Here is a 27,903-nt window from a genome sequence, read left to right as displayed (position 1 = left end):
TGGAGTTGAAATCAAACAAGAAGGGTTGAAACTTGAAAGTGGTATCAAAATCAGATCGACGATGGATCAGGAGGAAGTTAAATTGAATTCCGAATCTTTTTAGATCAGTTCTCCTGGTCCCTCCATCTTTTTTTTGATTAGCCAGCACTATTTATGTTGATACACAACCCACAAGAATCCTCCTTTGCGGATTTGGACTAAATTCGTCTACTTCGTTTTTCATAACGAAACCGGTTGCGCTGTCCTTGTAAGTGGTACAAATTTTCTTTTGGTGGCCAACTGATGTAATATTTAATACAGAATAAAATTCCTCGAGACCATTTTCACGATAAAATTGGAAATTCGAGTTAAAATCACGAAAACCCCAATTTAATAGTTAAATTAGATAATTTTCTCATTGATTGAAAAATATTAATCGACTTCAACATATCAGCTTATCAGTTATCAAACCATCATAAATACATCAAAGAAATTTTTAATCAATTTTCGAACCTTACATCGTCCACATTCCATTGAATATCTACCTACTTACATAGCTTCACTCTAACCTACCCTTTGGACATCAGAGAAAACCATGAAACCTTTTATAGTTTGAATTTAACTTATTAGGTATATTTATTGTAGCTTTTTTTTGTTCATCAAAGTCCGTTCGATAGAAAAAAAATTGTATTCCACTGCTTTCTTATGTGTTTTCCAGAACATGAATGACAAGCTTTTTTCTCACTTGATAATGGCACATTTCTTGTCAGGGTGGTGGAGTGTCCTAGGCGAAAATTCCAATGACGACGACGATACACTTGATTCTGTATGTTGACTCAACAAATTTACCTAATAATATTATCTACATGCCAGAATGTTGTGGTTCATTTAATCTATATAGGTAGGACATTTATATTAATGACTGATTTTAATTTTTTCAGAAGGATTTGAGAGTTCTAAAAATGGTCACAGACAATCCAGACCTGTACAAAGTGTTACGGGACAGGTTGATTAGTTTAAATACATTCAAGGAGTTATATTTTAATGAAGAGGGTGAAAACAGGAATTATTATGCGGGAAATGTAAGTAAAACATTATTTGATAAATTTAAACATATTTTTTGTTTCTCTTGTCATTGATATAGATACGTAAATTCACAAATTGAACAAACCTTATCACATTTTTGTATTAGTGTGAGAGGGATATATGCCGTTCCTGTAAGGGATATTAGGGACAGATTACCACCCTTGTGGTGGTAACACTGAACAGCGTCGCGAGCTGGACGTCGAGTCCGGTGATCGGCGCTGCGGCCGTTATTCGTCATGTACTACTGTGTAGTGTCGGGTCAGTTAATTTGAATTTATTGGGCACGTTCGCGTGAATGGTTAATTTGAACTTATTATTTCTTTGTAATGTCAATTTGAGTTTATATGGTTAATTTGAGTTTATCAGTGTATTAATTGTGTTAAACGGTTTCGCCGAAGAAGGCAATTATTATATTATTGTTTCATTGTGTAATTGTGTTTAAATCGACATGTATCGTAATTGAATACATAATTCTACCAACACCGCGTGTCGTGTATTATTCTGTGTAATATTATTTACCAATCTAGCCGGGGTAAGTCTCTTCTTAATCCATTATAGGAAGTCAGCATAAAGTAATATTTCACATTGGCGCCTAACTGCAATCTGAAATTAAATTTAGTGCATTTTTCCTGCTTATACACGCATCCGCGTGAGCTTAATTTGGGCTCCCTGGCCCAATTTGCATGATAAATACTGCGCTAAATTTATCTAGATAATATTAGGAGCTTTTTTCGCTTTTGTTCGTGTGAATTTTCCGGAGAATAAGCGCCCACAAAAGGCCGAAGAAAAGTTCCCGCGTTTTTAGATAGAACAGTGCATCGTACAGTAGCAGCCGGCCCGCCAACGCCGCTGCTGCACCCGCTCGTTGCATCGAACATCGGACGATATCGCCGTAGCTGCAGCTGCCGCCGTCGTCTCAACGGTTAAAACGATTCCACGAGTTCGCGCCAATTTTTCAAGTGCGCGTCTCGTGTGAAGGTACCGCCGCAGTACCTACTAATTTTCTCTTTATTACTACCTCGTGAATATTCTTAACTTGCTTCAATTAGTTTATACAATAAAAATATTTTTCGAATACGTTTAGAGAATTTATTTTATGTCCAATACACCACTGCGCCGCAGTACTCGGACCACCACACGAGTAGATTATAACGAACGTGCGTTACAAGGAAAGAGTACATCGCGCCGTAGTGTGCCAAAATCTACTTTACAGCCAATCTCCGAAGCTAAACCCGAAATGGCTGGGAATAATAACATTCCGAATATAAACTTCCCGGATCTACCTGAGGATGACGAAGCAATCAATTGCGCATACTTGAAAGCTACAATCCAACAAGGATTCGCGGTAGAAAGAGAACATTTGACAGAGCTGTACATTCAGCAACAACAATTTAATAACCAAGTGGCAACTAGCAGCCAAGCCGCTCAGAATTCGCGCCTTGCCGCGCAAGAAGCTGCTATATCAGCTGCGAATGCAGCTAATTTTGTTCGCAATGTCGACCCTAGACTAACATCATCGGAGACTAATCTCGCCGAATTGAGACAATCGATTAACAACATAAACACTTGGGCCACTGAGCACGCAGCTGAATTCGCTGAATTAAAAACAAGCACACAGTACTCGGTACTACAACTTACCGAACGTGCAGACAATACAGACGAAACATTACGTCAAAACATAATTGAAACTAAAAGGAATACTCGTAACCACGAAGTACTAACAACTGAATTCTTTCGTCTAAAAGATAAATACGACGCGGTGCCACCGCACCAACAATTTACAGCTATTCAAGGCAATTTACAACCACCTCGTATTGACTTCGGTATCATGAAGAACGCCGGCATTACATACACAGAGGAGAATCGGTGGCACCCCCACGAATTCATTGAAGCCTTTGAAGATCATATGGCGATGTACAAAATTGAAAATCAGCACAAAGCGGCTGCGTTTAAGTCCGTAGTCATTACGAAGGACGCCGCCCAATGGCGACAAACGTGCCGCAGCACTGACACGTACGAAGCGACGAAAACCAGTTTCCTCAAATATTACTGGAACGCAACCATACAAGGTCAAGCTGAACTTCAGTGCGACAGGGTCAATTCCGCTAAGACTCTGCCAGAACTCGTAGCATTTTTAACAAGATGGTTAAAGACATTAGCGCAATCAAATCATCGCGGTACAGAATTCCTATTACAGATGTTTAGGACTAAAATGCCAAAACAATTCCACAGAGAATTACCTATAACAAACAACACGACGGTTACTGAATTTATTGAAAAAATGCAGAGCATTGCAGACGATTATCAGCGACTTTGGCACCAGGAAATTAAACTGGAACCATTTGAGCGTGGACCAAACGGTAACCCTCGCCACACAAATATACCTCGAGATACGATACTCAACAACCGTTGGAATGCGGATATGAAACCGCCTAAAGACCAACGAAGCGGAAATTTCGCGCACCACGACATGCACGGACGTGCAATAAATGGAATACCACTTAACCCTTTTACGACGGGGTACAAACAGATAGGAAATGGTTATAACATTCCTCCTCCCAATAGAGGCCCACTCGCGCTTACAGCCCCCCCTACACCGGGAGTACTCACGATAACAAATGGTAAAGCGCCAAATTTTCCACCACCCAATTTCCAAAATAATAAACACAGAGCAAAGCCTCTGGAAGTGAAATATTTAGCTTACGATGCTGAAGGTAACTGTCTAGGTGAATTTTCACCTCACTCAGGTCAAATTGAAGTACCTTACAATAATACACACTCAGTAAACGTAACTGATATCGATACGGAAACGGACAATACGGTGCCGGCTTATGTAATCGCATACGATCAATATGGTAATGTTGTTGACCTCGAAGAGGAGGAACAACAACAACAGACAACGGCTACATTGCCTCAGGAAACATTTTTTACTGCAACACAAGTACAACAAATGTTGCAAATGCAACAAGTACAACAATCGCAAGCAGCGATGGCAACTCTTGCTGCTAACGTAGCAGGTATCCAATTCAATACCCCGCCACCACCCACCACGCCCCAACCTACCACACAGGCTTCACAGCAGGCCCCAATTACGAGTCCATTTACACAAACTGGACCCATTCCGCAACCCACTGCGCCTAATACAACTGCATCTACCACCACTGGTACACCCCAGCCTAATACAACTAACACGGCGCAGGGAAACGCCAAGAACTAGGCGATCAGGAGTCTGCGCCTAGTACAAATGAGACTCCGATTAAGCCAGACTCGTCTATACTTGATGACTACATTTGGGTTGGCGACAGCCTCGTACACTATATTCGTAGAGGTACATTCAAACGACAATACGATCTACCTGCTTGCATACAAGAGCAAATTAAGCTCAATGACCTCCACGATATAATCAAAAAATCGAAATTTACACCTAACGCAACATTCATATTATCTGCTTGCCAGGCAGAATTAAATTTCTTCAACGAACCATTCGATAAAACAGAAGAGAAATTACGTAAAATTGTAAACATGATTTTCGATAATCACAAGGCTAAACACATCATACTCCTGATGCCTGTTGTACTACCTTACCGCAACCCGAAATACGGCGTCAAAATAGGCAAATATAGCAAAACTCGCGATATATTCGTTCGTATTGCGGAAGATCCGCGAATCACTTTTATACGCGACCTAGCGTACCAATTTTTACGCACTGAAACATGCGTACACACTGATGACACACATTTTCAACTACCGGAAGCATCTACGGATAACAAAATAATGCCATTGGAAAACACGTTCCATTTTTCAAACACAATGAACAGACATTATCCAGAAATGGCTATGTACCCAGTTATACTAGATATGATGTGCCAGCATCTACTCAAATACGAAAACATCCACCTATCTGACAATGAAAGAGTACATCCTAAGACTGAACAGTCTGAAGAATCCTCACATGAACATAAGGACGACCAAGTCCAAATAAACAGAAGCACAATGCGTGCTTTAGTACAATTATTAGCAGAACGAATTCACTGCAGTCCAATCTCCGGTGAATATGAACGAAGGGAATACATTCCCGACGGACATAAAGGTTCATTTCACAAAATTACGTACGATCCACCAGCAAAAGCTGCCAAATTTTCAAGACTCTACGATTACAATTCGCCACTAGGTCGAAAACAAATCGCTCAGGACGGCGACAAAAAACGTACAATCGTGAAAGACGAAGCGAAGAAGTCGCCTACAAACGACAGATTAAATGAATATTTGGTCAATATGGCCGACATAGAGGACCTATATACTCATACTGTAAAAATTGTAGACGATGGCACTAAACCACCAGAAATAAAATTAAGAAAATTAGTCGAAATACCAGTTTCGATGGCAAACATTGCTGACAATGCAAAATACTATGCATACGATTCGCCTTTAGGACCAAAAACAATAAAAGTGTCCAAAGACAACAAAATAGAAATTTGCGACGACCAAGCATTAAAATGCGATCCCAATATCGAATTAAACAAAGCTATACTTGAGCTTGATGACATTATGAAACTCAATACTCACAACATCAGGTTTATTCCTCAAGAAACAAAAGGTGGTTTTGATCCGCCACTAGTAATGCTTGAAAAACATGATCCTAACGATGGAGAACATTACTACAACGTCGTAGAAATCACTAAACCTGAAATTGAAAATATTAACGAAAACACTCTCGAAAATGACACTGACTCAGGGTTCGATGAACCCGACGACGTAGTTCCAACGTTTGAAATACACAATGTGGGTATAAACGTGATACCAACGGTCAACGAAGACAATGTTACACAGGACTCAGTTCCTCAATTGCCCAGTCTAATGAAGATTGACCATATTACAGCGATACCTATTTTTATTAACGACATGCCATTACCAGCTCAGTTGGATTCGGGGGCTCTCCCCAACGTAATGACGAAAACTCTCGTTGACTACATTACAAGAGAACACCCACAATGGATACGTTACGTAAAATTGAACAATCCTGTCAATTTACGCATGGCAGACAACTCACTAGTTAAAGCAATGACGCACTGCGTCGAGATATGTGTACGTCTAGGTACCCATATGGTATGCATGCCATTCTACGTACTTGACACAACAGGTAAATCACTGTTAATTGGCCGATTATCAATGCGCCACCTTGGCATAGTCATTAACCACCGCGAGGGGCATGAATATGCCGAGTGCCACCCTAAAAAGGCAAAGTCCTTTAAAATACCATATTTGAATAAAACTGAAATCAACGATATTTACCCAGTCAAAAAGATTGCAGTTCTCAGAAAAAACAAACGTGAAGCTATTCGTTTGATCAGTCAAAACACATTCTACATGGATGAAGACTGGGCTCACGAACAAAACCAAGCTAGAGAGCTTTACCTAAAAAATATGAGAACTGATCTCAATAACCTAGTTATAAAAGGTGACATAACCTTACAAGAAGCTAATGACGCTTGGGACAAACTTAAAACTTACTCAGACATATTCAGCTTCAATGCTGGCCGATACCGTGGGGAGACGGTCAAATTTAAATTTAAAGATGGAAAAATTCCTCCATTAGGCCTGTGGAGAGGTGAAAAATTCAGACCCTCCCAGAAAATCATTGAAGCGCTCCGACGCACAATTTCCAAAATGCTAAAGCTCGGCATTATAAGACCTTCAAGGTCTAATTACATAAACACTACCGCACCTGTTATCAAGAAAAACGGTGACATACGGCTATGTTTAGATGCCGACGAACTGAATAAAGTACTACAAAAAGTGCTCACTGAGCCTAATACTGTAGAATACATTATCTACGAAAACCAAGGTGACAACCTTTTTTGTACGCTGGATTTTACTTGTGGATTTTGGCAATTAGTACTAGACGAAGCTTCTCGTCAATTTACAGCATTTCAGGTATGCGGCCAAGTTTACGAATTTTGCCGACTACCTTACGGCTTGAACATATCAAGCGGCGAATTTGTCTACATGATAAATAAGGTTATACCTGACCAAAAAGGAATTACAAAATTCGTAGACGACGTGAAAGTGTCTGGCTCGACATTCAAGGAGACTCTAGACCGATTATTATACGTATTTGACAAAATACGCGAAAATGGATTAAAACTCAATCCAAACAAAACACAATTTTTCCGCAACTATGCAGAACACTTAGGATTCGTCTTATCTAAGGATGAAGTCGCTAAACAAAGCGAAAAGGTCAAAAAGTTCATGGAATTTGTTAACAAACACCAGAAAAATGGCAAATTTCACATTACGACTGTGAAACAACTTCTACAATTAGTTGGCCTAACTGGCCTGTACAGAAACTTTATACCTAACTACATGCAAATTCTTGCACCTATTTATGCTACTACGCAAGGTAAAAATGCCAAAGATGGCAAAATTGAGTGGGGAGAACTCCAAGAAAAAGCTTTCGAGGAGCTCAAGGCAGAATATTGCAAAGACTTTAAAATACAACCACCCCCGCCTACGGGGGAACTCTGCTTAGACACCCACGTTACAGACGACGCAATGAATGCGGTACTATTTTACATTACTATTGATCCTGTTACCGAACAGGAAATTAAACACGTATGCTTATACGTATCGATAGCTTTCGAGGAGCACCAAAAACATTTTACACCTTTTGACAAAGACATGATGGCTCTTGTACAAGTACTGAAAAGGCTACAAATGTGGGTACACGGACGTATTATCAACGTCAAATCACACTTACTAGCCACGATCAATCGGTATCGTGAAATGATGCAGACTCATCGCAAAGCTGCGTACTGGATCACGATGCTAAATTGCTTCGATTTACGTTTCAAATTAAATACATCAAACAGAATGCTATACGTGCTACAAGCACCTGAACTGGAAATAAAAAATTTCCAAACACTAATCACGACGTTTGACATAAATTTTCTAGATGAAAACGTTCCCATGCTAATTACTAAACTATCCGACATTGCAAGATACCAACAAAAAGACGATACTTGCGCTAAACTTATTAAAAAATTAAGAAAATATCATTCTCCTGACAAAAAAGCTGAGATTGAAGCTAAGAAAAAGCTATTAAAACGCTTTACCCTACGAGAAATGAAAACTACAGAAGAGATCTCATCTTCACCTGACACTCGTAGCGAATCTGATACGACTCAGAAAAAAGTTAAGATGAAGGTAATCCTAATGAAAACACTACCTGACAAAACTCAGGTGCCATACTTACCTGACGAACTCTTCTACGACACTGTAGATTTCTTACATACTGCATATGGCCACACAGGTGCCAATAAACTCGACATGGCATTCCGCCGAATTTACTACCATCCTCGATCGCTGGAATACATTCGCGAAATAACCAATGCATGCCTAGTATGCAAATTAAATAAAAATTACTCGCAACCTAAGAGTATAGAATTTGGCAAAGTCGAAGCCTTCGGCATTGGAGAAGTCCTATCTGTGGACTTATACGGACCAGCTCCGGCTATAGAAGGAAAACCTAAGTACCTACTTGTCGCTAAAGACATTTTTACCGGTAAAAACTGGATTCGCTCACTGCCTGAAATTAAGGCTGAAAACGTTTGTCGAGAGATGAAAACCATACTTAATGACATACTGAAAAATGCAGTAACAGTCAAAAAAGTTATCACTGATAACGGTAAACAATTTATAAGTGAAGAGTGGTATAATCTACTCCAAGACAGAAACATAAAAGTTGCGCATACAAATGCGTACAACCCGCAATCTTCGTCGGTTGAACGTACTATGCGAATTATAGGTGACAAATTGCGAACCAAAATAAACAAGGAACACGATCCTTACACAACACACGCAAACTGGTACACTTACGTCAATGAAATTGAAAACGAGATAAACAATACTCCAGGTATTTTTGGGTTCAAACCTAATGAGGCCTGGGGCATTTCAGATCCCATTTCGGAGAAATTACCTCATAAAGACAATATATTCAATTTCACTCATAGCTTACTTGAACTGCTGCAAAAGCTAGCAAAAACAAAATTACCCTCAATGACAATCCAGGAAAACTGGGAATACAAGCTAGACAAAGATGATGTGATCATCGAACCAGACGGTAGTGCACGCGTCACCGCGGACGGAGCTTGCTCCAAAAACGGTGACGACGATGCAGTCGCTGGAATCGGCATTTGCTTCGCTCCCGAATCAAATAAAAACATATCCGTACGGATCGGAGAGAAAGGAGACTTTCCTGTCTCCAACAACTATGCTGAACTCATAGCGATACTCATAGCACTTATGACGATGAAAAGAAATGGCTTTGAAAAAGTCAAATGCTTTTCTGATTCGAACTATGCAATCAAAGCACTGAACCACACCGTCGAAAGATGGAAAAAGAATAACTGGTTAAACTCTAGGAAAAAACCTGTTTTCCACAAAATCATTTTCGAAAAAATTCTCAAACTCAAAGAGCAGTTTAAACGTTGTGAATTTATTCATGTATATGCCAGAAAATTGGAATACACTAACATTATTGCAGACCAACTTGCGAAGAAAGCAGTATACACCACTGACTTACTTAGCCTAAAAGTTGACAACATGTCACAAAAACAGATTATAGAAACTTTCATACGTGAAAAACGTCGATTGAAAGAAATCGAGGACGAATATAATTTTAACAAGGAACACCCAGACCCCACTACATTACGTCTAGGTGACTTAGTATTACTCACAAATCACAAACTGTCCAACAGTGACAGGTTAACAGGTGAAAAATTTTACCCAAAGAAATCTGGACCTTACATGATCTTACAACGATCTGGAAAAAATTGCTACTTAATAGAACCAATTGACAACTCGAACGTAAATCGAGTAGCAAACGTGAGACAACTCACGCTTTTCATGACACAAGACGAAATAGACAGAATGAGGAAAGACCCTTGTTTACACTCGTACATCGATCAAGCAGACATGATTTCGAAAATAAAAAATTTTCTAAACAATCACTTGACAAAAACCTATTCGTCTACCTCGACTGAAGATAGCGATTCGCGCGTAAGACGTATACAAGGCATACCATTAGCCACTGACGCTGACAAAGCAGTATATGACAAAGGCTCACGAATGATTATTAAAAAGGTAATTGACGTAGCGCGAGAACAGCGCCTAAATTTGCGAAATTTGAAAAAATTTGACACACAACTTTATGAGTCGATTATGAGCTCAACAAATCTCTCATCTGAGGAGAAGACACAAAAACAAAAAGCTCGTATCGCACGCAAGAAGAAATATAAAAAACGGAAAAAAGCTGAACTCAAGCCTACACCTACACTTACACCTAAAAAGAAAAAACCATCTGTCGCAGACAGGATCAAAAATACTACACAGGCCACAGGCTCGAACACCAACACTAATATTCATCCCCCTAGTACATCTAGAGCACTACCGACAGGGGCAGGGTACCCCACTCCCACCCCCAAACAGGACAAATCCCGTATTTCAGCTCGACTAGCTGCAAGACAGGCTAAAACAGGCTGGAAACCACAATTTACGAATTTTAATACTCAAAGTATTCATTTCGATGATCCAATCGATCAAGGCTACGAATCTATTTTTGATACTGAAATTACAAAAAAACCAAAATTGGACACTGGGGCAAGTAAACAAACCCCCAAACCCAACCAAAAAGAAATTCCCACGGTGGAAAAGAAACCTACAAAGGACAATACAAATACCGACTCTATGGTCGAAGAATTAAAAAATTTAAATTTGTTTCACGTCAAACAATATGACGCATCGTCTGACACTGACAACGAGTCAGCTAAAACGTCACGAAAAAAGAAAAAAGTGAAATTCAAATCAGACACTGAACCTGAACAAAAAGACCTAATTGAACTACTACAAAAACTCAAAGTCGACCCTACAGAGATCGACGATGCACTTTCGGAACCGACTCGAATTCGTAAAAGAAAACAGTTTTTGAACCAATATGCTGAATTGGCTAAAAAAGTCAAACCACGCTACAACGCGTGTATACGCGACATTGAAAAAAGAAACCTCGAACTCAGGAAGAAACAAAAAGACAAAAACAGCGAATCTTATTTGCGTTTAAAAGCTGACATGGCACAGCGTAAAAAAGAAAAAGAAAAATTTGACGAAAAGTGCAAAGAAATGGAAAAAGAAATGAAAAACAAACCCTACCTATTTCGGGGGTTGCATTAACCATCACCCACTGTGGAAAGACAAATCGAATACAATTCGAAATACCCTTACTTTGAAATTACTTTCATTTTCCAACTGAAAAAATTATTCGAACGAAGCTTCGTATACCTGATCTGACCAAATTACGCGTACTCGTGTAAAAAAACTACTACTGATTCGCGCCTCCGTGTTCGACTTCGAAACCGATTCGATTTTTACTCACGAGAGAGAAGTGAGAAGTACAATATTCGTGACGTAACGAAAATACAAGTGACATTTTACAATTCCGATTACTTTGAAATACAATTTCCAAAGATGAATGCATACATCGCTTCAATCCACCCGGACTTCAATTTTACGTTTTTTCCAAGGTTCACAGAAGACCAATTACAACTTACTCGTCGAATATGAGGACTCGAACGAACCGACCCAATATCGATACAGCAGCGAGCAGATATCTTACAGATTTTGCACCTAAATAATGTCGAAATTGAAGAAGACGACCCTTTTACTGTCCACGTTTCAACCAGTCGTGAATACGCAGGAGTTCGCCTACACATAACTATTAACGGACGACGTCGACGCTCCTTCAAGACATCCATAAAAAAATTTCGCGAAGTTTTAGCGCATTTATAGATGCGAACAATTCGAAGTAGGATATGATCTCGCATGACTTCAGCTACATTGCTGAAATAATCCAAACATTACCTACCGCGGTAAATTGAATAGAAATTAAGCTAAATTTACGACGACGTAGCCAATACAATTGGCCATTTTGGCTACCTAGCTTTACGTGATACTACTACGCACCGACTAGCGGTTATTTAAACGTTGTAAATTTAATACTAAGAATATTCAAAACTTGACTACTTGTCTGATTTATTTCGCATACGTATTTCGAAAAAGCGAGCATACCAGCCGAAACTGGAAATTCAAAACCTGACTCCTTTACCCAGGTACCTACTTGAAAAACCGAGTTACGTACTCGCATCAAGACTCAATCATACTAACGTAAGTATAAAACTTCAAGGTAAGTACACAATTTTTATACAGCTGAATTTTTAAATTCCCAACCCACACTCATCTACTTTTACCTACGAGGCATTTTTAAACACATTTCAAATGCGAATAATCACTCTCGATCCATCTTGGGTAATTTATTCTGTAAAAAAATACATGACTGAAAACACGTACGTGTGTAATTTCGAACTCGAATATCCCAAATTCAAATACTTTCAACATACCCCCTTTACCAAAATAATACTATTTTCAAAGCAAAATTCACCTTTTTGACAATACGTCACACTTCGACGTGTTTGAATTCGAACACAGTTGTGACAAAGTCTGACAAACCTGAAATCTGGCAACTAAGCCAACAACACACCAACCTCTCTCGAATCGATCGAGCTAAAAATACCCAGAATTATCTACATGATAAAAATCAGACAATAAAATATATTTCGCAGCAAATATAACGTACATAATATTCAACTGGATCGTTCGACACTCTCACACATACACACTACCACACTCGCAAAACTATCAGCGAAATTAGGCAACAGAGCCTACAACTCTGATCGAAACAAGCCAACGAAGCAAACATTTGCAAGCTCACAACGGCTTGATAGCAAAATTCCTAGAAATTCACCATCGAATTACACTCACACAACGACACACATACGCCTGTAACATGAGACGAACCGATTCGTCGCCATTTTACTTTACGTCAACGGCACGTACACGACACTCGCCACAGGCAACGGCGGTAGGGAGGGGAACTCGATAAGCCGCTCTAGCCGGTTGCATCGAGGCGTACGCCGCTCGACTGAGCCATTATGTATGTGTTCGTCGTCTGCGTATGTGTTCTCTCTTCGCAAGTTTGCTAATTTTGCGGTTTTCTGTGCGTGTTTAAGCATTTCTTAAAATTTTTCGTGTAAATTTACGATTACAATAGCTAAAGCTATTCGTTTATTCTTTTTACGCGATTAAAATTCGGAAATTTAGTACTTTTTCGGGTTCGCTCACGTGTTACCAACACGACCGCGTGTTGGCGTCCGTTGCGCCCCGATTCGGGTACTTTTCAGCGTTTTCTTTTCGCTAAAACTATTTCCTCTTGTGTGCTCGATCGTTATCGAGTATAAATCGAAAGTGTAAGTGGCCAAAATTTGGCAATTTGAGTATTTCACCGCCCACCAGAGGGTACAACAGTGGATTTATTTTTCACTCCACCTCAACCAACTAAATCCCGGTAGTTTAGAGTCCTACGATAAGGTGAGTTTTTAACTTTATTTTACTTTAGCTTACGACGCTTATTTTCATTTCGTATTCGACCACGCGTTTTTTCCAAAGTGTAAAATTCTCGAAATTCATTCGCGTCGTATTTTTTGCTTGCCTATTTTCACAGATGTCGGTGCACCCAACGTTGCTCTGCCAATTCTGCGGCGAGCCCATGTACCTCCCTTCGATTAACAGGGATATCGCTTCGTTCTCGGACGCAATGTCTGCATCTGCGTGTCGCCATCTGTACCACACGACCTGTGTGGACCGTATGTTCGCCGCGGACTCCGCTCCGGTCCCGGGCAGTACCACTCCGACGACCGCATGCCCGCATCCCCAGTGTCGTATTCGGTTACAGAGATCGCAGATCTTTCCAATGATGACCATGCTACGTGCTATGGATCTACGCGCAATCGCTGACAATGCGGTAAACGACGAGGCTACCTATTGGCACGACCAATTTACAGCCAGCAACGAGCGCGCGGCGGAATTGCAAGCGCAGATAGATGCGTACGAACGCACAACCGCCGATTTACGCAGCCAACTTATGCAGATGACGCAATCGTATCAAAGCGCCATCAATCAAGCAGCGAACCTCGATTCGCAAGTCCGCAACCTTCGTTCCGGTTCTGTTACGGGCAGATCGCCGCCAAACAGCGTACACTCGCAACAAAGCAGCCGCCACAGCAGCCGCACGTCGTCCCCCGCTCGATCCGGAACACGTCAATCATACGTCGACAATCGCTCTACTTCGGGCACTTTACCTAATCAACCAGCTAGCGGTTCGCTAGTGAATTTTTTTCCGGTAGCCGGCGACATGTCATCGGACGTGAACATGGGCGCCTCATCATCACACTCTTATGCTGCCGCAGCCGCAGCCCCAGCCCAACAAGACGACGCCGCTCGTACTAACCGCGCGTATAGACCGCAATTAGGATCAATGCAACAACGCAATACGTCTCCGATGCCAGGTACAGCAGCCGCAGCGCCGCAACAACAACCAGCGAATTATCAACCCCAATTCGCCGCTCCTGGAGCCGCTAATGTACGCATGCCTCGCGGCCAAGCTCCAGCACGTCACAACATGCCGCCACCGGCGCCCGTGGCACCTGCTTCAAATACACCACGGCAATGACGTGCGCTCCAAAATCAACAGGCTCAGCGTCTCGACAATGCGGTACCTCCGCAAGCCAATCCGAACGAACCAGTATTGGAACAACATAGACAGCAATATGACGCGCAAGGACGCGTAATTGTACCCAACGCAGCTGCACCCCCTCGTCAACGGCGTACAGTGGAAAGTACCCCCGCACGACCCGCTGCACCGCGTCAGTGTCGTGACCCGCTAGCTCAAACACGACGCAATCATAATCGCTTTAGAACGCGATACAATATCAATACGGACTATTTACGTCCGTTTTTCCCACTAAACCAATACCCACTGCGGTATACGTTACTCGGAATCCACAACCGCGACAGTACGGTTCAAACTGCGCTAGCTGCGCAAGATATTTTAATGCTCGGCGATGGATTTGTATTTGGCATGGTGCAATACATTTTGCAACGTAAACCCGAAATGCGCGACCTCCTCCACCCCTCGCTATATCGCAGAGACCTTACGCTCCAAGACCTTATCAATTACTTGACTTCATTACCACAGATCCCACGGCGGCTCATGATATCGATTGGAAATTGGGACGCATTCCATGGAACAGCAGCGTTCAATTTCGAACAACAATTTATTGCGCTACTTCGCCTATTGCAACGTAGACAAGTTGAGGAAATCTATGTAATGCCATTGATTCGCTACCGCGAACAACCCCAACAAGTCTTACAAGACTACGAGCGAGTTCTCCGCAGCACTTGGACTAGAACGTTCAGCGGTACCATCCAAATGATGGCACCACTCGATTTCTTCGCAGGTCTAGAACCTGAGATTGATCAATTCGGTCCAATGTACCGACTAGAAGACTTCACTGACTTCGTCATAACCGTACGCAACGAATTTATCATGATTCCATTAGACGTCACCGAACGTGCCAACGATGATAATGACAACTACGAAGGAAATGACGACGACAATGCGTCCAATGCGGGAAACGATGATAGCGACCGTGAACTCAACGCCTCAGTACAGCAGCAACTCGCTGCGAATAATAATACTCAGCAAAACCAGCAACCAAACGCCGTTGCTGGACCATCGAGCCAACCCGCTCCTACGCCACCTGCCGACAACGCAGCATCCGCTGGAGCTGGTATTAATCAACAAACTTCACAGAGCATACCTGCTCTCGGACAACAAACAGTGAAAATACCCGGAGGCACGGCTACTATCACAGTAAACTCTCGCATATTCTCTCCAACGCGTAATACTACGCAAAATGCCCCTACTTCGGGTCAAAGTGCGAATGAGATATTTCAATCGATCGATAGTCTGGCAACACCGCCAGCATCTCAAGCTCAAGCTACACCGTCAGCTCCGGCTTCACCGGCGCTACCTGCGTCAACTCAACCGATTGTCCAAGGGTCACCGCGATCCACCGCACCGAATTACCTCAGCTTCGCACCCAACCCGAGCCCACGATCGCTTGGAATCGAACACATGGACACCAGCACAGCGCCGAATACACCGACGCAACCTCAAACCTCATTCGCATCATCGGTGGCTACTACGCCAGCCAATACAACGTTTCAATCGCCGAACACATCGGCACAATCGACACTGTCCTCAGCGACAGACGAATCCAAAATGGAGGATGAGCCCAGCTTAGCTGAACTCAAATCTCCGATGAAAGACAATTTCGACGATTCGAAGAACGAGGAAGATTAAAAATTCCTAAAGAGGTTACATACCTAAACAATATACAAAAACTGGTGAAATTTTTATTCAACTTTTCCCACTGGGAAAGTTATTAAAAAAATAAATTTTGGCAATGTAAAAATGAACTTCAAAATTGTAGGTACCTACCCACCAAAAAGTAGGTACTGATAAATTCAAAAAAGGTTTCTATACCTAGGGCCAAAATTTCACCAGTAAAACTTTCAAAATTCACTCGAAGTCGCCAATATTTTCGTAGTTTTGACCATTTTTATTTATTTATTTTTTTTTTTTTTATCAAAATCGAGTGAATTAACGTAGTTTCAATAATTTAAAATTGTCCAAATTTTTACAACGCCTACATCGGCGTGATATTTTCCATATCATGTTACTAATTGCTATGGGTTTTCGCTTCACTTAGCAAATCATCGAATGTCGTAACGATTCCTGGCAACGTTAAAGCCAGTCGACTCAGCGTAGTAAAGGCGAGGGACTGTACCGCCTCAACGAAATTAATTTTCCATCTCGTCGTCGTACCATCACGTTATCTACGATTTTCATCCGACGGTTCCAGTATTTTCAATCGACTCTTCAAAGATAAAAAATTGTATACGATTCATTACGTCTTGCTAGTCGTTTTCTCGCACCTGCGTGTGCAATCGATGATTTTCTTTTGTGATGTTGATATAAACAGTGTAATTTGTCCGATTTGTAATTCATTCAATGATGTTAGAATTGTGTAAAATATCATGTACCCTGTAGTAACTAGTTTACGGTTACGTGACCGTTTTTTCATTTTTCCTATCTTGTTGTTTATGTTTGTTTTTGTTTAATTTTCAATCTTTATTTTTTCTTAATTTTTATTTTTTCGAAACACGTGGACCAAAATTGTAAATTTTTTCAAAAGAGGTGCTCAATTTTTAATTTTTAAGCATTTGTTATTGTTTTTATATAAAGCGCCAGTAAAAGAAGATAAAAAAGAAGTCCACTATTAATTTGTAAAAAGTGTTTGTTTTATGTATTTTGAATGTTTTTTGACGTATTTTTTGACAGTTTTCATTTTTATCAACTCTTGAATTTTTTGATGTAATTTCGCCCATTTCTGCCACAGTGCAGTACAGCTGACCTGAAACAGAATCCACTGCGATTCGAATAACGGTTCGCTCCTCTTGGCTTTTGTCTTATCTCCAATTTTGACCGGAAGGGTACTCCAGCCACTGCGCTGAAACAGAAAAATTTCGAATAGATTAGGGAAAAGTCTTCTTTTTGGAAACTGTCTCGCAAGTATACTGTACATACCTGGTACACCTGGCTCATGTGAGCTGCTCGCGCTTGCCTTCGGTTCTTGGATCGCTGGTGGACAGTGCAGTGCACTGAGTTCAGGGGTGGTAGACGAGTGCAGTTACTTACGTACGTGGGTGAAAAGTGTATTTTCTCTGCTCCTACTTTCACACAGTGAAACACACGGGGGGCAGGGGACCGATCCTACATCGGGTCAATCACCTTACAGGTGCGTCATATAACTCTCATAATATCCGTATGTTCCTCTGTGGCTACTCTCACGAGTAAACACACGAAGGGGCATATGTGAGAGGGATATATGCCGTTCCTGTAAGGGATATTAGGGACAGATTACCACCCTTGTGGTGGTAACACTGAACAGCGTCGCGAGCTGGACGTCGAGTCCGGTGATCGGCGCTGCGGCCGTTATTCGTCATGTACTACTGTGTAGTGTCGGGTCAGTTAATTTGAATTTATTGGGCACGTTCGCGTGAATGGTTAATTTGAACTTATTATTTCTTTGTAATGTCAATTTGAGTTTATATGGTTAATTTGAGTTTATCAGTGTATTAATTGTGTTAAACGGTTTCGCCGAAGAAGGCAATTATTATATTATTGTTTCATTGTGTAATTGTGTTTAAATCGACATGTATCGTAATTGAATACATAATTCTACCAACACCGCGTGTCGTGTATTATTCTGTGTAATATTATTTACCAATCTAGCCGGGGTAAGTCTCTTCTTAATCCATTATAGGAAGTCAGCATAAAGTAATATTTCACATTAGGTATGGGGTATTGTATAATACCTCACATGCCCCTTCAGTAATAACTGAGTAAATTGCTTTTATAGTTTGGCTACCTGAAATATGTACAAGGGATCAAAATACGCGACTGGATTGTTGATCTAGAAAACAAATTTCCGAATTGGTTGATGCATCTTGAAGTCGATCGTTTCATTAAATGGGTACTAGCTCTAAAATTCGTCGAAGGACCTATTTTCGATGATCTGCGAAATCGCATAAAAAAATGCACTGTATTAAACGCGGAGGAATTTGCTAATGAAATGGATTCGATGTTCGAAGAAACGACATCTTTATTTGCTGGCAATTTGCCCGGAATCCCCATACCAAAGCACAATGAAATACTACATTTATGCAAAATAATGTCCAGGGGCAAAGAAGAAAGAGAAGCTGCGTGCAATATCCTATTAAGTACTATCTCTGGTGATAGAATTAAGGGTAGGTTTACATTAATGCTTTACTTACACATTATTTACAAAAAAAAGTAATATCAACCATGAGAACGTTGTCTAGTTCCTTTTTTCATTATCCATTCTTGGCATGACTTTTATTCGATTGTGTTTTCAGTCCCTACAACAAGTAATATATCTTCTTCGATTGCTGATACTTACCCTTCAAAATTTTATGTGATTATCACAGCATGTAAAAAAATGTATCTCACGGATGCTGAAATTGTTTTTGATGATGTCTTACAAGTGAGTTGGGTACTTTTTAGGAAAATAATGTATTTTTTCATGTTAGTCGACTGAATATTCTTATGTTTGTGTTATGTATTTCAGAAAGTAGAAAGTGATTCGGAATTTATAAACCATAACTGCACCATATTAGAAAATTTTCTAGTGAATCGTATTCAAACAGATGATACACAGAATGAACAAAAACAAAAAACTACTTTACCCGCCGTAATTATTCGAATAGGTTTCCCAATAAATTTACGAGTTACATCCCCTGAAGAACGAAAGCAAAATAAATTGATTCTTGATTCTGTGATGAATTCTGTGAGTAAATAAATATCTAATCCAAGCAAGCAGGAGTAAAATATTATTGAATATGAATTTGTGTGTTCAACATTTCATTCGATTTCAGATAAGAACTGACCTACAACAAATAGTACCGCAATCTGATGGAAACATTTTTATCGTGTATGAATTTATATCTCACGAATGGTTCAGGTCTTTTGTTAATCCATCAAAGAAAAAGAGATGAATCCGGCGAACTTGCTAAATCCGAAGATAAAAGAATCTTAAATGGCCAATTAGGTTAAACTGACGATTCCTACTACACAAAAATTAAAAACTAACAGCAAGACCACCAACCAGCGAACCAGCCGCTCATTCAGCCATCTCCTCTGTTCCTATAATTCCCACTTGATAGGTACATATTTGTCTCCAATTTTTAATTCTATTTTTGGAATCCTCGTCATTGGAAAGTATCTTCGTTCCTTCAATTTTTAGTCCCAAAGTACCGGAAAATTGAGTGTTTTGAAAAAAATTTTAAAATACAAATATTTTCTGAAAAAATTTTTTACCTATGGCATTTTTTTGGCAAACTTTTTTTTGTAAAATTTTCTGTCAACAATTTCTTGTGAAAGTATTTTAAAATCTTTCTTGTGAAATGTTCTGAAATTTTTAATGTTATTTGAATTATTTGCAAAAATTTTCGAATTTTTTTCATATATTTTTTAGATGTTTTCATAATTTTTTTTTGATTTTTTTTCCTAAAAGGTATATTTTTTCAGCATTTTTGAATTTTTTTTTGTCAAATTGTTTTGAATTTTGTTTGTATTAAAGTACCGGTTTGATTATTTTTTTGTAAAATTATTTTTGGATTTTTGAGAGGTAGGTACCAAATAAGGTTTCATAAAAATTTTGAAATTCTGAGTACAAGGGCATTCCACGTATCTTACCTGGAAATATAGTTTCGAATTCGTCACCCCCATTATGTCCATCCCTCGCTTCTTACTCACATCGCCAAATTAATGCTAGAATCGCCATTTACAACCTCAACAACATACTCACATTCAGAAATATCACACTTCATTTTGGTGAAATTTCGAATTTTTCACACCCTGCACCCCTCACAGACACTCTCAATCGAAAACCTAAAACACAAAATTGTCTAATGAAGAACCCAGTCGACATTTTTTTCTCATCACTCAGTGGTACCTACAGCTCTTGATGTTGAATAATAATATAACAAAATTCAGGTGACTTTTTTTGTATTAAAAAATTCCAAAGTTCACAACAAAATGCTAACAGTGCTTCTAATGTGAAAGGTGCTGACTATTACAAGGCCTGGTTCTAATAAATTTCAATATAATTTGGTCGACTGATGAGTAGATATTAAGTATACCAATTTCCTCTTGTGTGGGATTACTTATCAATCATACGACGTTAAAAGCAACGAGGTTTCATCAGAGTTCAATAATGATCTGTTGAAATTCAATTAAAATGGTGTACACTCATAATCTATTTGGCGTTATTAAATATTATTTATCGTCTTCAGGTTTCGTGAATTGCTCAATAACAAACAGAAACTTTCAGTTCGATCGCAGAACAGACTATAAATAGATACCTAATACTTTCGAATATAAACCAACATTATCAACGAACCAAAAATAACTGTTCAGTTTGCTGTCGTTGATTTTCCTATGATCAAATTTTTTGTGGCCTTTTTCGAAACGAGCAAATCGTTATTGCAAACTTCATTTATAGGTACGTGTTGTTGATTATATGTATGTAGTATGTACATCAAAATAAAGGCCTTTAGAATTTTTTCAAGATTTTTAGTTGCACAGGATGGCATTTTATTAAATCTTTTCGTCAAAATTTCTTTTTTTTCAAGTTTACAAAATGATTGTACTAGTAATAGGTACCTATACTCGCACTTTTTTCAAGGCTTTCGTTCCCAGTTAGAAATTCTGTTTAAAAGTTTGTCATAGTGCATCTTGTCTTCACTGCTTCCCGCACAACAATTGTCGACGTCTACATTTATATCGACTACGTTTTTTTCCAACATAATGATGGAAAAGTGATCAATTAATTATTTAGTAGGAATCTTCTGTCTATACAAAAGCCAGGTAAATGAAAAGTTTCGAAATTTTCTCATTATTTCTGATACCGCGACATGCCATCTCGACATGTAGATGTAAAAGTCGATGCTCGAAATTTACATCTACAACTATGTCGATCAATTTTGCAGAATTAAAATTTCTGTTTTAGTGTTTAAAAGTTAGTAAACATTTAAAAATATGATTTTGTTCAATGAGGAAAATCCACAGTTTGGAGGTGTAGATGATATGATGTTGATATTGTGGATGTATTTGTTGATGTCGAATTTCACATAAACATCAACATCGATGTGTTGACATGAAAATGCATTAGTTTAGTACTCTTAGATAAAGTGTTGCACCATCTGTGATATAAGAAATTTCTGTTCATTTTTTTGATTATACAGACTTTTTGCCTGTACTTCTTTGGAAGTGGACTTTGCATCGATGCTGTTTTCAGCACGAGCAATAGCAACATCAGAGGAAATCATTTTTGGAAAAAAATTTTTAAATTTTTAAACTCAAATTTTATAATTTTACAAAGCAGGAGGTCGACATATATTTTGATGTGAATGTCGATCCATCCACATCCGTCACTTTTAGATGTCCCATGTCGATGTGAATTTCACCCCTGCGTTGAGCAAATTGTCGACACAAATGCAGATCAACATCAGTCAACAATTACATCGACAATTAGCTCGACACAGGGTCAAAATTCACATCTACATGTGGCATCCAAAAGTGACGGATGTGGATGGGCCAACATTCACATTGAAATCAGCATGGCTATTGTTATACAGGTTAGGGTGGTAATTATTCTATGTATGTACTTCCTGTACTGGAAGTACTCGGAAGAGTGTAATTTATAGCTTGACGTTAGGTCAATAACCTCTCCCACTCTCATGGCTATGGCGGCTTACATCAAAGGAATTATTTCACGCCACAAAAGTATAAATAGGGGTGCTTTGGCACTAAATCTTCACTTGATGTTGAATCTGCAGTAAAACGACGTCTTGTCATCTTAAATATAGTGAAGTGTCACTATTTCTCCACAGTCTTGTGATGATAATTAAAAACCACCTTTGCGTGTATCAAGTTAAAGTAATTTGTTTTTAATAATAATTTGATCTGAGACTTTTTTGATTTTTGGGAATGTAACCACCCGTACGGAAAAATACTATGGTTAACTATAGTATTTTCGCGAACTGTAGTTGACTATAGTTCGCGAAAATACTATAGTTAACCATAGTATTTTTCCGTATAGGCAGTCATACCCAATAAGGCGAAGTATTATGTGTACTTCTTTTAGTTAAAGATGCCATGCTGCTCTTAGTATTAGTAGAGTCCCGAAAGAATGGAGAATGTGAACAGTGTTCTGTGGGTGCTGAAATGCATTCACCTACCGAATTGATCAGCTACAGGGTGCCCAGGAATATCAAGTACCCCTAAAAAAGTTTTCTACTAAAATACTTTGGTTGGTCACAGTGAATGATAATAATGATAGCACATGATTGGCTGTTGGACTGGAGTATAGACACTGGACCTGCGTATAAGACAACCAACTGCAGGCCGAGGGGAATGGAAACGGTAACAAAAACTTGTGTAACGCAAATTTATCCCGCTGGGTGCTCTTTGTAGCGCTGTACTCGATTTTGCAGGCAACAGGGAAAAGGGATGGTTGTGTAGTCCGCGAGGAACTCCTGACTGTGCGCGCAGCCAAGAGTTCCTCGCCAACTACACAACCATCCCTTTTCCCTGTTGCCTGCAAAATCTAGTACAGCGCTACAAAGAGCACCCAGCGGGATAAATTGGCGTTACACAGGATATTTTGCCATGATGGCTGCCAGTTGGTTGTCTTATACGCAGGTCCAGTGTCTATAGACTGGAGAGATGACATTGTTAGATGGATATGCCTTAATGGTAACATGTATATGTAAATAGGTAATTCTACCCTTCCAGCACCGTTCGGTGATGTGGTTGGTAACAGTGACATGGTCAAGGTGTCAAATAAGCCTTCCAGCTTCTTTGGCAACTGGACCAAAGTGTAGTTTGTTTTTTGCGAGTCTTCGAGTTGCCAAGTTAATATGTATGTCCTTAATTCTTTAGAGCTCCGGCCCTAAGTTTAAAGTGTTCCTGTACCATACATTTATAATTCAGATTAATTAGTGTTAATGTAATTCCCCCATGAGTAAATTGTATATTTAAATTTTAAACCCTTTAATTACTCCAAGTCGGTTTTAAGTGTTGTGTCTTTCAACAAATACAATCGTTTTCACGAAATCTTATAATATTTTAGTGTGTTTGGTAGTGTACTTCAAATCCCATAGCCGGGGTAAGTGGTAATTTAATGCGATTACAGTTGTGCACCCATCGTAGCATTACCTGCTTATTTTAGTAGGTAACCTAGTAGGTATCTGATATACGCACGTATAGTCTGGTGGTACCTATGACACAATAATATTTTATCAACATTCCACCAATCATGTGCATCTATCTCACGTTGCCAACCTACATACATCTTTAATGAAAAACTTTCTTTGGGGTACTCGATATTTCTGGGCAGCCTGTACATTGATTGATTGGTGAGGATAGGTAGGTACCTATCTAGAGGTATGGGTACCTATCTAATTATTTATTTTACTGGTTTGATTACATAACTTAATTATGCATTTAATTAGGTATCTGATATTGCACTCGTGGTGATTTCACTTGAGCGAATTATCTTGAGTTAATAAATAGCTGCATAATATTTTACTAGTCTAGTGATGTAATTGAAGCATACGTTTCCAAAACGCACTAAGTCCAAAAAAATATTGATAAGAAATGCATGGTACTTAGTACAATTTGGAAACGTAGAAATGGCCCAAATTGGCTGATTTTTTGATATGTTGTAGCCAAGACCCTTGGGCACAACATACCAAAAAATCAGCCACTTTGGGCAGCAATTTTATGCTAGATGGCCTTGCAATCTCAGAATCTTTGAAAATGGACTTAGTGCGTTTTGGAAACGTATGCTTCAATTATTCTGCCTTAATACGGATCTTAGGCAATTTCTTGTATCGAAAGGTCTAAGCTGTGCTTTTGTATAAATAAATCCTTTAAATTGTTGTATCAAATGAATTTATTTCATTTCTTCACAGCAAACTATGTGTATTTTAGGTTATTTGAATGGGTGTAGGTCTCATGTTCTGACTATCTAGGCAATTTAGCAGAATAATTCCACCCTTAGGGAATTGTTCAAAATCTCACCACGCCACGTAAGGAAGGGATTATTATCTCCCTCTCTTTCCCCCTTCATAATAATTTAAACTATAACAAGTTTTCAATTTTGGGGACCTCTAGTTACATTCATGGTAGGGTTTTTAAGGAAATGGCGACTGAATTCGATTTAACCCCCCCCCCCCCCCCTCCAGCTTTATTGAAGCACTTTATTTTTCTTTTGTTTTTCGCGATTTTCAAATCCTCCATTTTTTGTTCATACTTCATTATTGCAACCTGAACCACGAAGGTAATGGTAACAGAAGACAAAGAATGCCTACATTGAATTAGTGTAATAGATAAATGCACCAGCAGTGTTCCAAATTATTCTACTGCTTTCATAATGTACATAAATTTTTCAGAACATGAATTTCAAGCTTTTTTTCTACTTAATAATGGCACATCTCGTATCAGGGAGGTGGAGTGTACTGGGCGAGAATTCCAATGACGAGTTACTTAATTCTGTATGTTGACACAAAATATGTAATAATATGTATCTTGGTTCATTTAAACCTTCATGGGGCCTGGGGGTACACTACATATAATCGACTGATTTTAAATTTTTAGAATGATCAGGAAATACTTAAACTTGTAACAGAGAACCCAGGTCTGCATCGAGCATTTCGGGAAAACTTGATAGTTGGAAAACTAAAACAGGATTTAAATTTTTTCAAGGGGTTATACAATGATGAAAAGCAAAAAAACATGGATAATGGAGCATTACATGTAAGTAAATACTTTGATAAAAATTCACAACTGTGAACAAAATCGGGATTTCTATTAAACTATAGGTTGATGAATAAATTGTGTTAGTATTTTATTCGGAATTTTGAAAAATTGAAAGTGAATTCAAATCACAATGTTGTGATCTTCTGAAGCAAAATTTTAACATATTACTTACCTATACCTAATTTTAGATTTTTTTACCATTGATAAAAATTAATTTTTGCATTTTCATTTTCAAAAAAAATATAAAATATTCACTTCTTGGTAAGTGACTTTTTGAATTTTTTTGTGAATATTAAATTCTCAATACCTATTCAACTATACTTTAACCAATTTTGAATTGTTTTTATAGACTGGCTATCTCAAATATGTACAAGGGATCAAGATACATGACTGGATTGTTGATCTAGAAACAAAATTTCCGATATGGTTGAGTGATCTTGAAGTCGATCGTTTCATTAAATGGGTCTTAGCTCTAAAATTTGTCGAAGGTCCTATTTTCGATGATATACGAAATCGCATCAAAAAATTTAATATAAAAGTGGAGGAATTTGCTAATGAAATGGATTCAATGTTCGAAGAAACGACATCTTTATTTGCTGGCAATTTGCCCGGAATCCCCATACCAAAGCACAATGAAATATTACATTTATGCGAAATAATTTCCAGAGGCAAAGAAGAAATAAGAAAAGCAGCGTGCAATATCCTATTAAGTACTATCTCCGGTGATAGAATTCAGGGTAGGTTTACATGTATTCAACTATAATAAGCATTATTTGCAAAAACATAATTTATCAGCAATATTTTTACTCGATTGTGTTTTCAGTTTCTACATGTAACAAAGCTTCTTCAACTGCTGATACTTACCCTACAAAATGTTATGTGATTATCACAGAATATAAAACATTGTATACCGATGCTGAAATTGGTTTTAATGATGTTTTACAAGTAAGTAGGTACTTTGAAGGAAAAGAATATTCAGTGTGATTAGTAGATTGAATATTCTTATACCTATTTGTGTTATGAATTTCAGAAAGTAAAAAGTAATTCGGAATTCAAACAGCAAAATTGCAGCATAGGTACTAGAAAATTTTATTGTGCATCGTAGTCAAATAGATGATACACACTATGGACAAAGACAGAAAACTAATTTACCCACCATAGTTATTAGAATAGGTTTCCCGTTAAATTTACGAGGCACATCCTCTAAAAAATTGAAGGAAAATTATCCAAAATATGAGTCCGTTAAGGATGCTGTAAGTAAATGAATATTTAAGTAGGGATCTGTAAAATTATTGAATAAGTACATATGAATTTATGTGTTTAACATTTCATTGAATTTCAGATAAGGACTGACCTACAACAATTAGTACCAAAATCTGATGGGAACATTTTTGTAAAGGATGAATTTATATCTTACGAATGGGCCATGGCTGATTCCGCAGGAAAAGGAGACCCAAAGGACCCATCACGTTAAACTGAATGATGTTTACACATGACAAGGAGTGAAAATTACCAGAAAGACCACCAACTAGCCACTCAATCAGCCATATCTTCTGTTCCTACAATTCCCACTAAATATTAGTCCCCAATTTTTAGTTCTTTTTTTGGAAACCTATTATTGTTTGAAAGTATCTTTGTTACTATAATTTCTACAGTCCCACTATATTGTTATGTGCCATTCTCTCGCTTATCAGTACCTAATCATTAGGTAGAATATTGAGTGTTTTGAGAAAATTTTTTTTAAAGTAATAATATTTCCTGAAAAAAATGTTTACCTATGACATTTTTTTGCCACACTTTTTTCTCTGTCAAAAACTTTTTGTGAAAGTAAATCTCTCTTCTGAATTGTTTTAGAAACATCTTTTTAATGCATACTTAATTTAAATTAGTTTGTAACATTTTCAACAAAATTTTTTGAATTGTTTTTGTAATTTTTTTTGAAATTGTTTTTATAAAATTTTCAAATTTTTTTTTGGTTTTTTCAATTTTTTTTTTTGTGAAATGATTTGGAATTTCAACTTTTTTGATTGTGTAATCGTCATTGAATTTTTCGCAAAATTTTAACCAATTTTGATTGGTCGCATGACCCTTTTGTAAGAAATCCCGAAAATCATTACCCAAAAGCTTTGGGCTGAAAATTCTTCAAAAATGCTCAAAATTATTTTCCAAATAATTATATGACTTCAAGTTTTAACCCTTTTTATGGAGTCATAGTGAACTTTTTCGAAAATTTCAAAATTTATAACTCAATTTTGAGCTCAAAAAGTGTTGACGAAAATTTTTGACTTTCTGTCAAATTTTTAGGTTATTTTTATAGGTCTCATGACACATTTGAAAATCACAAAAATCACAACCCAATTTCAGGCTCGAGATTTTTCAAAAATAATCAAAAAATATTCCTGTCGAAATATTTGAATTTC

The 27,903-nt window shown here is 38.4% G+C and overlaps 1 protein-coding gene across 3 annotated transcripts; it reads left to right on the top strand.

Moving 5' to 3' along the window:
- Positions 1–481: 481 nt before the first annotated feature.
- Positions 482–27,271, top strand: LOC135842431 (uncharacterized). 3 transcript variants are annotated; one of them, XM_065359886.1, is made up of 12 exons: positions 482–609; positions 698–805; positions 921–1,061; positions 18,498–18,885; positions 19,015–19,142; positions 19,227–19,445; positions 19,534–19,821; positions 25,322–25,480; positions 25,833–26,220; positions 26,307–26,428; positions 26,514–26,736; positions 26,826–27,266. In XM_065359886.1, exons 2-7 carry the CDS (start codon positions 701–703, stop codon positions 19,651–19,653), a joined length of 1,101 nt encoding a protein of 366 aa, XP_065215958.1. In that variant the 5' UTR covers positions 482–609; positions 698–700; the 3' UTR covers positions 19,654–19,821; positions 25,322–25,480; positions 25,833–26,220; positions 26,307–26,428; positions 26,514–26,736; positions 26,826–27,266. The 3 variants fall into 3 exon arrangements, with proteins under 3 accessions (XP_065215958.1, XP_065215961.1, XP_065215959.1); XM_065359889.1 differs by lacking the exons at positions 18,498–18,885; positions 19,015–19,142; positions 19,227–19,445; positions 19,534–19,821 and adding an exon at positions 25,117–25,218 and having other exon boundaries at positions 26,826–27,271; XM_065359887.1 differs by lacking the exons at positions 25,322–25,480; positions 25,833–26,220; positions 26,307–26,428; positions 26,514–26,736; positions 26,826–27,266 and having other exon boundaries at positions 19,534–20,156.
- Positions 27,272–27,903: the final 632 nt, after the last annotated feature.

The sequence above is a fragment of the Planococcus citri genome, chromosome 4, assembly GCF_950023065.1.
Source record: "Planococcus citri chromosome 4, ihPlaCitr1.1, whole genome shotgun sequence".
In the NCBI taxonomy this organism is placed as follows: domain Eukaryota; kingdom Metazoa; phylum Arthropoda; class Insecta; order Hemiptera; family Pseudococcidae; genus Planococcus; species Planococcus citri.
Note: the sequence above shows the minus strand (reverse complement) of the source record. Positions and strands in the feature narration are given on the sequence as shown.